Source organism: Chlamydotis macqueenii, chromosome 1, assembly GCF_036417535.1.
Source record: "Chlamydotis macqueenii isolate bChlMac1 chromosome 1, bChlMac1.mat, whole genome shotgun sequence".
NCBI lineage: Eukaryota > Metazoa > Chordata > Aves > Otidiformes > Otididae > Chlamydotis > Chlamydotis macqueenii.
Genome location: NC_141556.1, coordinates 111,386,363 through 111,406,230, shown reverse-complemented (window position 1 = coordinate 111,406,230; position 19,868 = coordinate 111,386,363). Strand labels below are relative to the sequence as shown.

At 35.8% G+C, this 19,868-nt stretch overlaps 1 protein-coding gene across 1 annotated transcript in view; it reads right to left on the bottom strand.

The window, feature by feature from the left end:
* NCAM2 (neural cell adhesion molecule 2) overlaps nt 1-19,868 on the bottom strand; it is a 297,815-nt gene that overhangs the window by 101,319 nt on the left and 176,628 nt on the right. The window contains exon 8 of the mRNA XM_086764093.1: nt 9,652-9,797. Within this exon, the coding sequence (XP_086620219.1) occupies nt 9,652-9,797 (146 nt within the window). The remainder of the gene's footprint in view (nt 1-9,651; nt 9,798-19,868) is intronic.

Below are 19,868 nucleotides of genomic sequence, written 5' to 3'. Positions count from 1 at the left end.
TTAAATACTAAATTTAATGGTTTTATTCCTAAGAATTTTGCTGATCTGAATCTACTCCAACACTGCTATGATGCCATTAACATGGGTGACTCAGATGAATTCAGACCAGCAAAATTCTCAGTAATAAGACCATTAAGTACAACATTCTTATTCAGTACAGACCTCACATAAAACAGCCACTAAAAAAAATTATTTTGCTATACCATTATATCTTACTTTAGACAATCAAATCTTACTGTAGCTTACTTCTTTGGATAAATGTGAATGAGACACAGGTGATTATATCCCAGCTTTGTAAATCTTTAAAATTGTTGCGAAACATGTGTAACTTCAGTGCAAATTGGAGTCACAAGGTCTTCTTGAAAATGTTAGTAAGGGGAAACTCTAGCATAAGCATACGACTCCAAACATGTATCAATATGGGCTCTAGGACTGCTCAGACTTAAAATTCTAACTGTGATTTGCCAGAATTTATTCTTCAGTGATTATTCAATCTCTTTGCATCAGAACAAGAATACAGGATCAGTAGCAACAAGTATGGTTACTCTGACTACGAACTCCAACCTGGCCCTGTTTCTGTTTTGATCAGCTCACATCTGAAGTAAATATTACTTCAGCTGTAGAAATAACTAGTACAATGAAACTATACAGCTGTACTACATCAAATTGCCCATACAGAATGAGATACAGAAGTGTGAAAGAACAAGGAAACATCAAGCACTAGGATCCCAGCTTTCCTTCAGGTAGGGACTGTAGTCCAGTAAGTATGATCCTCCTATTGCTAGTAAAGGCTCTGCACTGTTCCAGCAGTGCAGGGTCTCCGGACTTGCCAGATGTTGCCTTGGTCTTTAGGAGATTTCAGTTAAACTTAGATTAAAGTGTTCGTATCATTGTAATTGTAAGAATAATTGTTTAATTTTGTTTGAACTGATAAAACATTATTCAGACTGATAATAAATTCTTGGGTAAATATGGGTTGTATGCCCTTCATACTTACAAAACTCTTCAGTAAGAGTATTTGTATATGCATTCACTTCATTTTCATAAAATTCAGGTTCAAGTCATGACACAGTTTAGCTTTAGTTGCAAGAATAACTGATGTGGTGAAGGTATGCAGTTATATATCACAGAACAGCCCATACAGAGTAGCACAATGTATGCTTTCTTTGAGGCAGGGGAAGGATCACGATTTGCATTTCTCTTACTGGTTTGTTCAGTAGTTGTACGCAGCTTGCAATCCTTTCCAGCTTTTTGCAAAGGTGATGTATATTTTATTAAAATTACTATGGCTAGACAGTAGATAGGAAGTCTGTCTGGAAACCGGGACGAGGTGGAGCCCTGCAGGGGGATATATAAGCAACAAGCCTTCCTTAGAGGAAGGAAAGGCACAGAAAACCAGAAATGCATAACTTGAGTCACAAGGAGCAGGAGAATTGTCTGCAGGAGGACATAGATCCAGATCTCACAGATCAAAAAGTCTTTGCTCACAAACCCAGATAATTCTGTAGGGCTTTTTGCAACTGAAGAAACAACAGGAAATTATTGCAGTAGCAAGTAAAATGGAGAAAATGAGCTGAACTGGACGTACCTGAAAGGACACAGAAACACCTGTTTTCAAGTTATTTTATTTAATTGGTATCATCCAATAGTTTCTCTACATTTCTAAATTTATTTATATGTATGGATATAAACAAAAGGTTATGCTGAACATACCAGTCAAATTGGGTGGAAACCATCACGGAAAAAAGTGCTGCTACTAGAGCTTGAAACAGGTTGGGAAGTAGAGATTGCAACATGGCAGCACAAAAACCCATATGTCATTCTGCTAGGGAAAGTATCACTGAGAAACAAAACCCTAGAACCAATCTATAGCTTACTTTTAGTCAGCTTACAGCATTTCCTACTCACCTGCACAAGTTATAAAACTCAAGGAGCAATTATCAGAAGTTACGTATAGTACATTGCTGAAGAAATAGATCGGTAACAACACATAAACTGAAGAGACTATGTGGATAAATTAATCACAGCTAAAAAATTTGTCTTAGCTCTAGGATTCTCAAATATGCAGGCAAATTGGGAGGGGAGAGGGAAGCCTGGAGTAAGGTAATCTGTTTCTGGGTAAGGAAGGAGAGGAAAAAGAGAAGTGAGGAAAAAAAGTGTGAGAAACAACCCTGCAAACTCCAAGGTGGGAGAAGAAGGAAGGGGAGGAAGGGGTCCAGGCACCCGAGCAGGGATTCCTCTGCGGGTTGTAGAGAAGATCATGGTGAAGCAGGCTGTCCACCTGCGGCCCATGGAGGTCCACAGTGGAGTGGAGTGGAGTGGAGAGCCACACTGCAGCCCACGGACAACCCTGCACCACAGCAGGTGGGCATGCCCTGAAGAAAGCTGCAGCCTGTAGAGAGCCCACTCCAAAGCAGGCTCCTGGTAGGACCTGTGGCCCATGGGTGACCCACACTGGAACAGTCTGTTCCTGAAGGACTATACTCTGTGGGAAAGACATATACTGGAGCACTTCCTGAGGAACTGCAGCCTGTGGGAATGATGCATGTTGAAGCAGAGGAGACCGTGGGCCACAAATGGCCTCTTGATGGGTCGCTTGTAGGTGTAAGAGTTTTCTTTCTCTTTCGTACAGCTACTACCTCCCAACATCTTATCCCATAAAACTGCCAAAACACACATTTGCTGAAGATATCTCATGAGAAAAACATCTCATTTTATTTAATATTTTGGCATTTGCTACAAGGTGAATGGTGCATGTGTAATGTTTTATGACCACACAATTTCATTGTAATAAATATGATAATGGTAATAAAGAAAAAATAACTAATCTGTTTATATAAATCCGCACATTTTCATACTGAATTTGTAAAGATTTTTTAACATAATTAGGGCATATCTACTAATACAATGACCTGTGATTTCAGGAATTCTTAAAGAATATCCATGGATCTTAAAGTTCTTAGAGGTCTTATTTTTAAATGCCTACATTACTGCTTTGGGGTGAGACAGTGATACTTTTACCTCAGTAGAGGTTGCTATAGTTTTGGTATTACTGAAATCACTTTGAATCTGTGACAAGGAAGCACTGATAAGTGTTATCTAAATAACATTGTATGTTCCATGCTGTAAATATTGTATTTATCTAATCAATATACATGCTAATTGTTTTCTTTTTTTCCCCCACATTTAAAAGCTCTAAAGGAATCCACTGTCATTTTAATATTACATATCAGCTACCTATAAAGAAATTAAAGCATGTTAGATGATCAGCTTGCAGTAAGGTAAAGATTACCACATGCTACTAATGCATTGACCTTTGGCATAAATGTCACAACTTGATCTGTACAAGCAGAAATGTATAGAAAGACAAAAAATATCTTATTGTCGATACCAGTATTTATGTTATTGCAACATTTAGAAATTTTAGTAACACAGGTTGAGTCTGTGCATAGATGGGAGTTATTATGACCATGAATCAGAGCCAAGATCTACAGTTCAGTTATGTAGTCCTATGAAATATTCTTTGCTGAATTTCAGAAGCGGCTAGTAAGGGATGGTACAAACATTCTTCACTTTTACTAATGCAAAGAAATGAGACTCTTGCATTATGCTTTAGGTTAAGTTGCACAGCCTCCTAACTATCACAAATGAAGGATGTACACTGGTCCATCAGCATTATCACGTTAAACTGCCATAACTTAACTGCTTTTGAAATCTGAGAACTGATATTAATAGTAAGATAGTGCATGAGTACATGCACACAGGGAGATGGTACAGTGAAAACGTGACAGAAAAATATGGGTTTTTTAACAATATACTAAGGACATTAATAAAGTACTAAGAACTAATTATTACACAGAGTTTAGCTAATTTGTTAAACAAAAAACCCAACAGATTAAAAAATAGAATCCAGACCACTTTTTTCATTCTGGTTTTGCCGAAAGTTTAAACATTTGTTTTGTCCTGATATACAAGGCTATTCAAACTGCCTTTCAGGTCAGGAAAACTACTGACAGGTTTTAATAGCATTAAATACATTTTGTGAGAATTCCACTGTTCATTGTCCCATTGATTGTGCTCATTTCCTACGAATTTCCAAGGTACTTAGAAAATGTAATATTTTCGAAGTCTCTGGAGAATGTCCTACAGTACATCAGTGAAGACTACCAAATGAGTCCAGTCTATAAAGTCTGGTTGTATCATTTGAAGTATCATCAGATGTAGGATCTCTATTTCACCAGACAAATATAGCTATTTGAAAGTTATTAAACCATTAGCAGATAATACAAGTGATACACCTCCAGAAGCTCATGAAATTATCTTTAGTGCAGTGGAAGGAATGAATGAATATTCAAGTCCAAGCTGCACTGGTAGCGTAGGAAATGTTGGCCCATAAAAAGTTCCCTGATAATTTCAGTCTTTGTTAGCGTAACAGACAGAATATCATCACTAATGACTAATTGGAAAAAGCTAATATTAGAGAGGAAATAAATGCCATTTCCAAGCTTGTATGGCACCATTTCAGCCAGCAAATGTAGCACCACAACCCACAGAAAGTACCCAAAAAGATCTACTTGGTGCGTAGGTAGTATATAAGCAAATGGATTAAATGGGAGAAAATTTTTAAGTTTGAAATATAAGTTAGGTAGGAATAGGATTATTTATTTACAGAATGGATAAAAACTTTGTCCTTAATTTAACTTTAGCAATCATGTTAAAAAATTGATTAAATTAGTGATATTGCTAAATAAACATCCTCCTTTCCCTAGGTTGTTTAAGTCTTTAATACAGAAGAAGTACTAAATTTTACATCTTCTTGGCTTTTGTCATCTTTAAAGAATCAACAACTTTCTCTGTCTACTTAATTCTATCTCACTGGAAAGTGACCTTATAGTTTTACTGAAAGGAAAAATTTGCAGAAAGGAGGAATTCCGAGCTAGTGTTACACTAATAGAGTAATCCACATAACTTGAATTCATATATGGATATGTGTATGTAAAACCATGTGAGTCTACTCTGGGCAACAGAGAATTTAATTTCTCTCCTAAAAGAGGAACAAATCTGAAGTCATGTGGCCGAGATTTAGTATTGAGTTGTCAATGTAACCAAGCCCGCATTGGGGGTGAGGCTATGGTATATCAAAATAATTTCTGGCTTCAGTTTTGGCTTCATTTATACATCATTACAGATATTGCTACCATGTTTTGCATATGTCACAGGTTATAAATCTGTATATTCTCGACAGCACTAATTACCTAACATTTAAGGCCACCCTCCTGCTTTCTACTCACTCTCAAGTCCATTTATTTACCTTCTCCTTCCAGTCACAATATTCTTACTCTTCTATTTCACAGCTTTAACATGTAAAGCCCAGCATGATTTATTTTAGGATTAAAACCAAAACAAAACAAAAAAATCTTTGATGCCTGATTGAATTGTTTGCAGTTGTCTCAACTGTATAATCAAACACAGTTGCAGCCGGCTACATATAACGTTCTGGCCTGCAGGCCTGTGCTAATATTACAACAGCAAAAATATTCTACGATATTGTAGGCAGAAGCTGTTCACACAACATGTACGTGAAATAAGTTATAACAATTTTCTCCAATAAGGCAAAGAGACTTGCCCCTTACACTCTCCCATCTACTCAAAGGAGAAAACTTCCTGAGATTAACTTACAGATACTGGGATTTGTACAGCTTGGAAAAAGAAATAAATCTCCTGGAATAAATAAAAATACCCTAGATACATTTGTTTCCTCTTTTTAGGTGATTCATTTCAAATAAAGAGCTGATCCTTGATGAGTAAGTATGTAACAGAGCTCTCACTACTCTCTCAAAAAAAAAAGGCAACACAATTCACTGACACTGTAACACTGCTGCTTTTTATGCAGTGAAAACAGCATATGAAGGGAGTAAAAAAAAATCAGATTCTGTTTATTAACATTTGTAATTGCTCTAGTGGAGTTAGTGGGCTTGGGGGAAAAGAAGAGTTGACCTTTCAAAGAAAAAGACAAAACAAACACCAAATCCTTTACCTTTGTCTGTTTCCTGATCACAAAAACTATTAAAAACTCTACAAATTTCAAATACTTATGATTTGCATGCAAATATAAAGTCAATTGGAAAATAATTTAATTATTGGTATGAGCTCTGCAATATTTAGAAACAACATTTTAGGAAATTTCACAGGGACATCCAGATTATTATTGCAATGGTAGGTAGATGCAAGAAAGCAGTACTCAAGCTATCTCTACAGTCTTGAAATGGTAATTACAAACAACATTGGTCAGCTTTCATATTTCTTCTAGAATTAGATACTAGGAAAGTAGAGCATGAAACTCTGCCCTCACACTTCTGCAGTATGCACAGGAATCAATGACGTTGTATCAGAGAATCAGGATATGCTCTCCTTCAGGGATGTGTAGAGATCTTGTGCATGTCCAAAATCCATTTTATAGTGATTACAGCAAATCAAATCCAATCACTCTCCTTCCTTCTGTTCCACAAAAAGCGAGTCTTCTCTGTCTCCTCTTTTTCCTGGGAAAAGGGCCAGGCCTCCTGGATGCACAGAGGTCTGTAGAAATATGCCATTTTGAACCCCAGCTGAAAGGGGCATGGCCCCAGGGTTGGTAGGTTAGTGAAAAGATGTACAATGCTGGGGAGTTGAGGATTAGAATCACAGAGGTGGAGTACATGCACCAAACAGAGAGTTTTGGCCTGACACTGCAAGAGCAAATGTAGCTCTGTCTTGGACTAAATCTTCATTTTCATTTTCAAATCTTTAAGAGTGAGTCCAACACCTTCTGTCACACATAATAATTCATTTGCTCAGGCTTACCCACTCTCATTTAAGTATGAGTTATGAAGCTATAAAAGGATTACAGAGGTCATTTAACATGACCTCCTGGAAAACTGTCCATTTAAACTTTCGAGAGAGTTTAGAGGAAAAGGAAAGACCTCTTTATTTCAAATTCTCAATGAAAAAGGGACACACACTGTGTGGTAGATTGTCCCAAAGGCTAACTGATAAAAGGAGAGAGAAAAAGGCTTCTTTGCTTCTGGTTTGAACTCACTTGTGTTCAACTCTCAAACACACACTTTTGATGTACTGAAAATCCTTTACCAAAGTTATATTTCCCTAAGAGGTAATTATAGACTTCATACGTATTAACATTACCCTCCTTAAGCCTCATAGAGTTATTTCTTTGATCTATGAGTTTGGTGCATATTTTCCATTCTTTTCAACACAATCATTTCAAAACTCAGAAAAATCTACATCCTGGTTAAACAATTGATCAATCGATTGATCTATCTATCTATCATTTGAAATACAATACTTTGAATACACGCAGGCTAAGAATGATCTCACATTCAGCGTTCTTCCTTGTTCATACAAGATATACTTCCATTTTAGCAAAACAAGAATAGCATGATTGAGGAGTTGCATACTAAAAGTAATAAAAACATAATAAAAAAATAAGAACAACACTTTCTGTGTTTTTTAATCATCACCATGTTACTGTTATAGTAAAAGTAGTTCTTCCATCTTCTACAGAAAAAAAATCATCCCCTAAAGATATTCTTAATTTACCAAAACATTGGATAAAGTGCAGTTTACTAAAAAAAAAAGAGTTTTAAAACTCATAAAAAATTCAAAAGATGAATTATCTGAAGGTAGATGTTAATTTTTATATTTATGCAAGTATGTCTGCTGATTGCACATTACTTCAAAAGTTATCACATGTAAGTAATAATTTCAATTCAAGACTATGTTACAACCTCCCCTTCATTTTCTTCAATTCAGCTTTTCTTTTTCTGTGTGCAAAACGTTCAACATTTTTTGAATTATTCAACAATTGCTGTATTATTCAACAATCATTCAATAATTTAATCACTGCTAGTTTTGTTCCCTATGCACCTAATTTGGTAGGAAAGCACAACCAAAGGCTTTGGTACCCTTGAGCTAGAGGACAACAGGGTAAACACACCAGCATATTTTATAGCTCAAGAACATACAGCATTGCAGAACATTTATTCAACATTCAGCAAAAACTCTCCCATGAGCAATACACATAGAGTTCTTTCACTGGCAAGAACAAAATATAACTGAATTTATTCTTACTCTTCTTATCTTCCACATACAGTATGTCAGCGCACTAGTAGAAACTGCATATAGGTTTTAATTTGGTTGTCAGTATTATTCAATTGAACTACAGTTCAAAAAATGCTCCAGTAACATGTCTAGATAGTTTAATCATCTGCAGTTTGAATTAAGAATGCAATATTTTCCTATAAAGCACTGGATAAATTTCAGGTTTCAACTGCACCAACATTTTTCAGCTTGTTTCTGCAATTTGCTTTCATTTTCAATTTCTGATATAACACAGTTATTTTAGGAACATTCAAACATAAGTGAAAGGCTACATGTATAACCTTTGAACCAAGTGTACTCTTTGTGGGTCAGAAGAATGACCTCTGACTTGAAATATTTAAGGAGGAGACAAACTGTTTTCTTTTAAAGTAAAACTATTAAAAAAAAATATATGATATAAATACTGTTATGTTGCTCCAAAATGGAAATCACAGAGCAGGAAAATGGTAGACAAAGCCTCACATGAATTTCCTCAGTTCTAGGAAGGTTCAAGTCAGACACTACACCAGACCAGACATTTTCTTTCAGAACACATGTAATGGAAGTAAATATTTCCTTATATAGCAATTCCTTATAAACCGATTAACTTACTGTGTATCTAATTCCCTCATTGATATGATTGCTGTATAGGTGTGTAAATTATTTTTAAGCAAGAGCTATGAATATACAAACATCTGCAAGAAGATTGTCTATTTTGCTACTTGATTACCTACAGTAAAAATTCTGAGCTAGCCAGCCAGAAAGATGGTATCTCACACTTTAACTACTGCAGAGAAATTCTATAATTTATAAAACGAAATTAAGAAGAAAATACTTGTTCAAATACTATAAGAAAATTATTATTTTTTTTAAAGAAAGAGTTTTATAGAAATAGCTTGTTATCTGCATGGTTAGGGATAATACTACATTGTACCCTTTTGCTTTCACCATTCCATCTAATTGCAGCTGTTGTTCCCACAGTAACTGACTTTCTTCTTTGTTGTACTGTAATCTTTCTCTACTCAACTTACTTTTGTAATAAAACATGAAAATGGGAAAACAAAATGGGAAAATGGGGTCAATTTGTAGTTATAGACTACTTGCTTGTGTGAGGAAAAATATAAGAAAAGAGAAAAATAAGAAAAAAACGCATCAGTACTCCAAAGTACTGAGAAATACTAGACAGAGGCCAAATATAGTCAAGAAGGGCTATGAGTAGCCAATAAGATTAAGAGGAAATTTAAACACTTAGTAGGGATTACGTACAAAAATTTAGGCCTGATGAGTTGAATCGCCTTTCAGCACTTCAATTGTTTTTTTCTTTGGTTTTTTTTTTTTTTCTTTGAATATAAAATTTATAATCTCCACATCTCTCTTTTTACCTTGGAAAACAGAAATTTCTTGCAAATCCAGAGGAATCTAGAATTGATCTATCTCTAACTTAATTTTCTGCTTATGAAAAGAAGACTAACTAGACAATACATATTTAGATATTTTATACATTAAAGACTGATTTACCTTGGCACCTTCAGAGAAAGTTACTCCATCAATGGCCCTTTTCCAAGTAATCTCTGGGATAGGTTCTCCTTCTGCTTCACAGATGAGGATAGCTTTCCCATTCTCAAACGTGGTTTCATTTTTAAGTTGTATTATTTGAGGCTGTACTGTTAAAAATAAAAATTACATTACTCATCCTGCACAAAAAATGTCATGTCAAAATCTGTCTTTTAAAACCACTTTTTTTTTTAAAAAAAAAAAGCACATTCATGTTTGTTTTCTTAAGATTAACTAAATGTTTAACATTACCATCTATAAAATCAATCAACTTCTCTGATTTCAAGTTGCACAGAAACCATTTCTGTGTATCTGATGACCTAGACTCCTGGCTCGGCATGGCTGACATCTCAGGGCTGTCTGCTCTCTCGCTGGGATAGTGTAGGATGAGTCCTGGCTGACAAGACCCCTGACCTGGTGGCTGTGTTCACGTGCTTTGATGCTGGCTCGTTGTCCCTTAGGGACCAGGCAGCCTTGCACAGGTGCCCTCTGGCACTTCAGGAATGAACCAGAGATTCAAGGTTTCCATGATGATTCTCCACCTGGGCTGGAATAATTCCAAGCACCTGTCAGGTTGGGGGCTAACTGGCTCAAAATCAGCTCTGCAGAGAAAACTCAGGGGGTCCTGGTGAACAAGAAGTTGACCATGAGCCAGCAATGTGCTCTTCAGTAGAGAAGGCTCCAAGGGAGCTTCGACATGTGTATAAATACCTGATAGAGCTGAGTACAAACGGAGCTGGAGTCTTCTCAGTGGTGCCCGGTAACAGGACAAGAAGCAATGGGCACAAATTGAAACACAGGAAATTGCATTTAAGAAGAAGAAAAACCTTTTTTTTTTTTTTTTACTATGAGGGTGACTGAACACCAGAACAAGCTGCTTAGGAGACCGTGGACTATCCACCCTTGAACATATGCAAAACCTGACTAGACATGGTCCTGAGACACCTGCTCTGAGCAGGGGGTTGGTCTAGATGGTCTTCAGAGATGCCTTCCTGCCTCGGGCATTCTTTGAGTCTATGATAATCTGTCTTTGTCTTAAAATCCAAACTATTTGGAAAAATTACAGAATTATTAATATTCTTGGACTTTGATCTTTAGAAATATCTGCCTTACAAAAATTACTGACTTTAACAAAATCTGCTGGTAACAAACATATTGTACTAGTAGTAATGCTATTTAGATTTGAAAAGTCCTCTGATATAAAGCTATTCATCCTTATTTACTATGTAAACAGGTGGTAAAATACAATTTAAAAATTCCAGGCATGTTTGCATTCTTCAGATCATTCCACTTTATAGCCACAAGTACACATCAACTACAGCTTTCAGTCTATACTGTCCCTGTCAGGTTATTTATATATGCAATACAATTTCTGGTTAAATATGAATATTTGTATTTAGAGGAATTATCTGTACAATATCATACAAGAACTTAGTTGTAGAACTATGTACAGAATGTTGTTCTCTTCCATGGCATTCAGGTATCTTCATAGAAAATGTTTTGGCCCTAGTGTATAGGGCCAAATAATAAGTTTCTCTGAACCCAGCCACTTTACACGTTGAGTAAGACACTCATCCCACTGGAAAACCTAGCATGCAATCATGTAATAAGAATATGATTCAAAACCAGTGAATTAAGTTTCCATGAATAAATTGATTTTTGGCAGCTCTTAACATTGACTTTGTAAACATTAAGGGCATTTGTTGAAAATAATATATTTTCTATGTGGTTTTCCTGAGTTTTGCTTTTGAGGAAGCATTACTACAGTATATTCTATGAAGAAGAAAATAAACAGAGGAGTAACCTATTTTCTAATGGGATTACAAAAGTATATGCTACACAGAAAAGTAATATTGTCTTATGTTAGTGGATCAAAAGGGGAAAGAGAATAATTTAGGTTGGAAGGGACTCCAAGATGTCATCTTGACCAACCTTCTCATCAACACAGGGTTAACAGAGCTGGTTCAGACTAGATGGCTCGGAGATTTGTTGAACACTGTCTTTAAAAATGCCAAGAACAGAGACTGCACGGCCTTTCACACTAGCCTGTTGTAGTGCCTGACTACTTCATAGTGAAGAATGTTTTCCTTGTGTACAGTTTCCTTTTTCATTTTATGACCACTATTTCATTTATGACCATGGCCTCACAGATGCTGCATTCAGGAGTATCAAGAAAAATAATAAAACCAGGTTTAAACTTGCTATATCCAGACACAACACCTACCTCTCTTTTATCCATTTCCACCACACCATTCTTGGTCTTATTTCTCATTCCTTATCTCCATACTCATTCTGTTACTTGTCTACTGTCTGTTCACCCTTGACTATTGATACACAAATGATCTATTGTGTGTTTACTGCATAGAGATGAAAAACAGCTAATATTTTACCTAACAAAGCACTGCACTAATACCCTGCTTCATTAAGATATAATCTACAGTGAGTGACATTGTGTGAAGAAAGAAAATACCCTGAGTGATTGGGGACTCTTGAAAGGGAAACTGGATCCAGCTTTATTGGATGCAGTAGAAGACAGTAAGAAAAGCATTACAGCAGGACATCAATTGAAACTCTCCTCAACCGTATAACAAGGGATGTCATTTGAAAGAACTAAAAAAAAAAAGAATTTGAGATAAAAGATAACTATGTTAAACTTCAAAATAACTTCAGTTATTACTCTCACTTTTGGGATCATACAAATTCCTATGAAATATTCTACCTTGTGTAATTCAGATATTCTATTTCTATAGCCATGTCTCCTGGCTACAATATAATCTGTTCTTTCCTTTCTTTCCTTTGATGTAGTATCACCCCTGGAAACAAAGAGTGAGCCATGGCAGACATATCGTTCATTGAAAAAAAAAAAAGCATCGTACATACTATTTTAAGTCAGAAATTTACAAAATTTGGAATTACATTATCTCCATCAGAACAAGAGGATTTCCCCATCTGGACATGACAAGCAATATGATCTTCTCAATATTATGCATATTGTAAGACATATAACTAATGCTCTTTAATCTTAGACTTATATTCTAATTTTTTTCAAGGCCTTCTTCAAATAGATCACAAGACAAAAGGTTTTAGCTTGACATTTTAAACATAACCAGCTGACATTTAAAGGAATAAGTACTGATTAGTAATCAAATATATCTAGCTGACAGGTATTACTAAGAAGAAGAAGAGAGCTCAAATGGGGGATATTATTTAATTGCTTAATTTTCATCTGTCACAAGTCATAACTTGCTATTGACTAGAAGTTTTCATACTGTTTGACTACTTTTTAATGACATTTTTGACATTGGAAAATATTAAAATATTTTTGTCTATATGTAAATAACAATATTTATTTGAGAATGCCAAGACAAGTTGTATGGGGTTTGCATGGCAAGGTTTTGGTAGCTGGGGCGCTACAGGGGTGGTTTCTGTGAGAAGTTGCTAGAAGCTTCCCCCATGTCCAACAGAGCCAGTGCCAGCTGTCTCCGAGATGGACCCACTGCTGGTCAAGGTTGAGCCCCTCAGCAACGGTGGTAGCACCTCTGTGATAATGTATTTAAGAAGGTGGGGAAAGTTGCTGTGCACACAGCAATTGCAGCTGAAGCAAGGAGTGAGAATATGTGAGAGAAATAACTCTGCAGACACCAAAGTCAGTGAGGAAGGAGGGGGAGGAGGTGCTCCAGTTGCCAGAGCAGAGGTTCCTCTGAAGCCTGGGGTGCAGCCCATGGTGAGGCAGGCTGTCCCCCCTGCAGAGATCCACCTGCAGCCCATGGAGGACCCCATGCTGGAGCAAGTGGATGCCTGAAGGAGGCTGTGGCCCATGGAGGGCCTGTGCTGGGGCAGCCTGTTCTGGAGGGACAGCACCCTGTGGAAGGGACTCTCACTGGAGTTGTTCGTGAAGAACTGCAGCCTGTGGGAAGGACTCACATTGGAGAAGTTCATGGAGGTCTGTCTCTTGTGCAAGGGACCCCACTGTAGAGCAGGGTAAGAGTGTAGGGCGGAAGGAGCAGCAGAGACAACATGTCTGCAACTGACTGGAACTCCCATTCCCCATCCTCCTGCGCTGCTTGGGGTGGACAGCAGGTAAAGAAATCAGGAGCGAAGCTGAGCCCAGGAAGAAGGGAGAGATGAGGGGAAGGTGTTTTAATATTTGGCTTTATTTCTCATTAGCCTACTCTGATTTGATGGGTAATAAATTAAATTAATTTCCCCAAGTTGAGTCTGTTTTGCCCATGACGGGAATCGGTGAGTGATCTTTCCCTGTCCTTATCTCAACACATGAGATTTTCATTATATATTCTTTCCCTTGTCCAGGTGAAGAGGGCGATGATAGAGCAGCTTCATGGGCACCTGGTGGCCAGCCAAGGTCAACTCACCACACTAGTATTCCCAGAAATACTGAAACAATTTTTGTTCCCCCCCTCCACCCAATTCTTTAACTGTTCTTTCTAAATTGGCAATGTTATTCTCAAACTGAATTGGCATTTGCTTGCTGTACTCTAGCAAATATGAAAAAAATTAGAATACAGGGTCTTGGAATGTCAATTCACAAAGCCTCCAGATCTTTGCTGGTTTCTTCAGTCAAAAATATTGGAATACTTCTATTATAATGTGGTTTAAAAATCATATCCTGATTGAAATGAAAGAAGGCTTGTATACAAAATGGAGTTATGCTTAAGGTTAATTAAAATTCTTTTATTTGGAAGGAAAAGGAACTGCTCATTACTAGACATGCATTTTTAAAATAGTAACCATGATGCTGCCAAAGGAATAACATTTACTATTTGGAAAGTTTGCTCTTTGAATAGAGAAGGTTGGTGTTAGTTATCTAACGCTTCCTCTAATAAACAAGCTTCTTTCAGAATCCTTCCTTAGTCTCTTCTGGATTTGTCTCAGACAAGGACAATACCTTTTTAACAGAAAGTTTAAGCTCAATGCTGTGTACCTGATAGCTTCCCCAAAAAGTTTAAGAAGAACATGGACAGAAATCTGAGGTTCTAGATTTGTTACTGGTTGCTTACAATTGACTTCTAGAATAAGGTACCAAGTTTATTGAATTCACAGAGCTCTACCCATCTCTTTAACAAAAGAGGTTCATCAGACTTAGGAAGCAGCAGCACATATATAAAGCCTGAGATAGTCCTGATTATATCGCATGAAAAGAACTGCTTTAAACAGCTTGTTATTATACAAACAGGGATTTATTGGTGAGAGGCTTAGTATATGTCTGTATCGCTGCCTGATAGGATCTCTTGATTAATATGACACATGAGGAATCATACTCATGTTATCTTCCTGGACAGCCACACTTGTATCAGGTATAAAAAACTGCAACTGCATCCTCTTGGAAATTGCTCTTTCAATTTGAATTTAGTAAACAAGCTAGAGTCCAACAAGGAAATATCTCAGAAACAGACTCCTGAAACTTGATTCCTGACATAATAAGGATTCACACACACCCAAGTATAAAGTGTTGACTTGATCTAGTGCACGATAAACTTGAATCTTTGTACATGTTAAAATGGTATTATACTTCACACTGAAAGAGATTGAAGACTTGTCTTCTGAGAGAACTGTCATAACTGCCTTTATAGATTGTATCATTTTTATTTTAAAAAGTAGAGGTGTTCCAAACAGTTAAGGAGGTAAGAGGAGGAAGAAGGAATATAGAAAATGTATGAACTTTTGACACTACATCTTTAATTGACAAATTGTACTTGTGAAGGTGCAGTTGGTATACTTCATAACACCTGGGATGAGCAGGCACAGATAGTTCCGTACACAAATTCATGGGATTGCCTTTCTAGATATATATGTGAATTTGAATAAAGAGCTTTCATATACATATTGAATAGTATCTTAGGAAAAAAAAAAAAAAAAGAAAGAAAAATACCTAAACACATATTAATGTACTTATTAAGCTCAAAGGAAAATTAACTATGTGTACTTCAGGCACTATAAATATAAAAGGAATGCAGTCATTAAGTATGAAAATAATGGAAAAAATTTAACCAACCTCTCACCTCAATCTCATTATAGGCTCACTGCAGCCTCTTTTGTTCCAAGATGTATGGCTTTTAAGGGCATAGATTAACCTACATGTTTTGAATTTTTACATTTGTAACACATATAAGCGGGATAAGACAGGAGAGCTCCATTACATTTCCTCTCATCTGCCTGATAATAGATACAAAATGAATAATAGCATACACTTTTCTCAATAACCAATAAAAGTTACATCAAAAATAGCTGCAAAAACCTCCCTGCTATACAGGATTCACATTACACTTAAAAAGATATCTAGAAAATAAAAATAATATGTGCTTAAACTATACAATAACTATAAAGGGTCTTTTGTAATGCTTCTTCAGGCAGTTCTCCCTCACTTGAATTTCATTAAATCAATTCTCAGAAACTACTGAAATGCTAATGAAATATTTTTTATAAGCTCAGACTACCCTCTCATTGATTATGTAGGTAAAACACCTGTACCCTACAGAACTTCAAATTAACATATGCTGCAACTTCTACCCAGTTTTTTACCAATTCAGATTAAAGAAAAAAATATTTTTCTCTTTCTAGAATGAGAAATTTCTAGATGTAGAAATGTATCTTTCTATAGCATATGTACAGAAGAGAGAAAGCTTGTTGAAAATCTCATTTTTTTTTTCATGCATCATGGAGTGGTAGAATCAAGCATTTGAGTGATTAATAAATGGAAATGAGCAACTAAAGAACAAACAAAATGAAGATATAAAAACTGTCCTTTGAATATAAGCACTGTTCTTATAAAGCATGAATATGTCTTTAATTAAAGCTAATTTTGCTTCATTTAACCTGATTAGATTTTTTATTATAAGGTAAAAGAAGACTACTGCAATCACTCTGGTGAAGTAATGAAGAAGAAATGTATGTTTAGGTTTTAGAAAGTGAGAAGACGTAGGAAGGTTTTAAGGGAGTTAATTTTCTTGACTGCTTTTAAATTAAGTGCTTATTTTTATATTATGTTGGAAATTTTTGTTGGGGTGCCCATAGCTGTAAAAATGTGATATTTCATAATTCAAAATGCTTATTCACATGTATCTAAACACACACACATATATATATATGGCTGATTACATCACAAAAGAAATCACACATATCAAACTGAATAGTTTGGGTGAAAGAGATACAAAAAGTTAGCTACCAAGCAAAGACAAACACTGAAGATATTTTTTAAAAATACAAGAAAAATCATCTGTGGTTTCCAGCTGTTCAGAAGGACTAAAAATAAATGAGTTTGTATCAAAAATCTTAGCACAAGTCCCAAGCATTAATATGGATGAAATCTTTTAGGTAGCAATGGATAATGATACAGTCAGAACTATAGCAGACAACAGGATGACAGACAGAGATTACCAAAACATAATCAATAAGAAAACCTGCGAGGGCAACAGGGCTTTCTTTACTCTTCTAAGTCTTATTCGGCAGAACAGATAAAAAGCACTAATAAAGATGAAGAATTGGGGAGAGTAGAGTAGGTACTTATAGGTTTCTATACATCTGTTAGAGTTCCAGAAAAATTATCAGAGTAAGAACTTGATATGAGAACAAGAGAACTTTGTTAACACTCATACTGGAAGCAAAAAAAAAAGTTGAACAAAAAAATCTAGGTCACGCATGGAAACTAAACACATACAGATTTTAGATGGCACTAAGATGGGCAAATCCATTCAAAAGTGCAGAGTACTAGAAATTTTAAATGCTGAATGCTATAATGTTGCTGTTATTTTTATTGTATTATGGTTACATTATGGTTATTACAAGTTTCAACCCTGTCAGAGCCCTGTTGCAGTACAAACAATAGTTATTGCCCCAAGGAGTTTCCACTTTAAATTAAAATTAAAGATAGCAGGTAGGTGAGACAATTAAGATAATGGAGTGGGAAAGAATAAAGTAATTTAATAGGTCATTTTAACACAAACTGTCTGTTTGTGTACTATTTAACTATAATAATCAGCCATCTGCCTTGCCATTTCAGATGCAGTTTTTTGAATACATTTAAGGGGAAGAGAAGTATAGTAAGTTGTTGGCTGCATATATTACTGGGAATTTAACCTGTGTGAAAGAGACACAAGAAAAAGTAACTCCTTTGTAAGAGAAAATACAACTCTGCTCCACATTTTCAGATCGAAAGTAGAGATGAACTTCATACAGGCAATATTAGACTAAAATCACAGTAGCTTCAGAGATTCAGGTAAGAGGCTTAATTTATGATACTGTTCCCTAAGGTCAAACTCACAGTACACAGATTATTATAATCTAATTTAAATATATCCAATAGTAAAGCACACTGGAAAAATAACTCTAAATAAGCATACTTAATGATGTGCTTTAAATTACCTATAGCCACTCAGGAAAGAGAACTGGCAGAGACCACAGAGAGTCCTGTGGAAACACCAGTTCAGTACTTAGGGAGACCCAGAGAGGCAAACAGAATCTGAGTGAAGGCACTGAGATCAAAACAGAAGTACCACTGTGCTGCTGAACAGCCAGCTTCCCCTCACGGCACGAATCTTGCGTGCCATTCTTGTCTTGCCGTTTCATAAACAGGGGATTATAACCAGAAAAAGTAAAGGAATGCCTGGTTCAGAGATTCATAACTGTTTCCACACTAGAAGAAACTAAATAGACTGGAAATTCATGGCTTAGAAAATATACAAACTAGTGAGACAGAAAACTACATTTGGTGTAAAGAACATACGGAATTATTCTTCATTTTTTATCTTAAAATGAGAATTTTTAGCCAAAGAAATGAATAGGCTCCAAAGCTAAAGATAAGAAATATTTTTTTTTTTGTGCAAGAAAGAAATAATTTAAGGAATTCAGCACTTTAGGATGTTGTGGAAACAAAAAGCTTGTGTAAGTTCAAAATGGATTAAATGAACTCAAGGTATCTATTAAATCACTTGGATTTAGCTTTCTGAGGAGTCCCCAGAATAGTGGTTGTTAAAAGATGGAAGAAAGCTTACAGGAAATACTCACTCTTAGTCTAGTGTCTCCCTTTCCCTAGTCCTTGAATTAAAAAGTTACCTTGCTTTAGGCAAAAACTACATAAACTTCATCCATAATTAAAATTACTCAAATTACATACAAAATTATTTGTCTGAAACTTCCCTAAACTCATATCAAAACTGAAAGTATTCTGAAAGTATTTTCTATTCCTACTTTTTTTTTTTTTTCATTTTGGAAACACAATTGAATAAAATATTCTGGTTTCTCCAGAAAAATCTTCAAGATGCTCTACATCTTGAGGCTGGGATGAAATTTTAAATTTTATTTCATCTCCTTTCCTTTGAAAAGTAATTGAGAATAACTTTCAAGCACCTCAGAACAACAAAGTAGCCCAATGGTTAAGAAACACATCTGGACTATGGAGCATTGGAGACAGCACAGCATGGACCGCTAAGAAGAGTTTCCCAAATAGAAAAGACAGTGGAAGGCACACAGACACAGCTAACCTGTTCACCTGACACCACACCTTCAGCCTCAGGCTCCCAGATCTCAAATGATAGCATTATCCAGCCCAACAGTTTATCTCTTCCAGTGCAAATTACCAGACTAGCCTCTCCTCTTAGAATTGTTTCACTTTGTGTAAATTACTATTAGTTTTAACCAGGACTTAAAAATTAATTTCCCATAGTCCTAAGAATGTGCTTTAGCTGTTCAAATATAAATGTGTTTTTTTTTTTTCTCTCTACTACAAGCTACAGCTAATGTAAAAAACTCCAACACATTTTTTTTTGTAGGTTTTTCATAAGTAAGCTACATCCTGCACAATGATTCTGAAGGAGGTTTTCTACATTCTCATACATGCCTACTATCACTAGGTTATAGCTATACAAAACTTCAAAGAAATCATCAGCTCTATGTAAAGGAGAAAATATTGAACACAGATTTGGTGGTACAGCACAGAAAAATAAATAAGTTTTCATGTTATCACTTTTATCCTTTGAAACTCATATCAGACAATATTTTTCTGACTACATCTGCAATCATGTACTTAAAAATTAAGAAAGAAAAACAAATTAAAAAATCAGCAACACCTCTGTATGGTGCCTTCTTATAAAAAAAAAAAATCACTGCTTAGAAGTCCGAATAACCTGTTTTTTCCACTTTCAGAATTTTTCCCCCTTTTCTTCTCT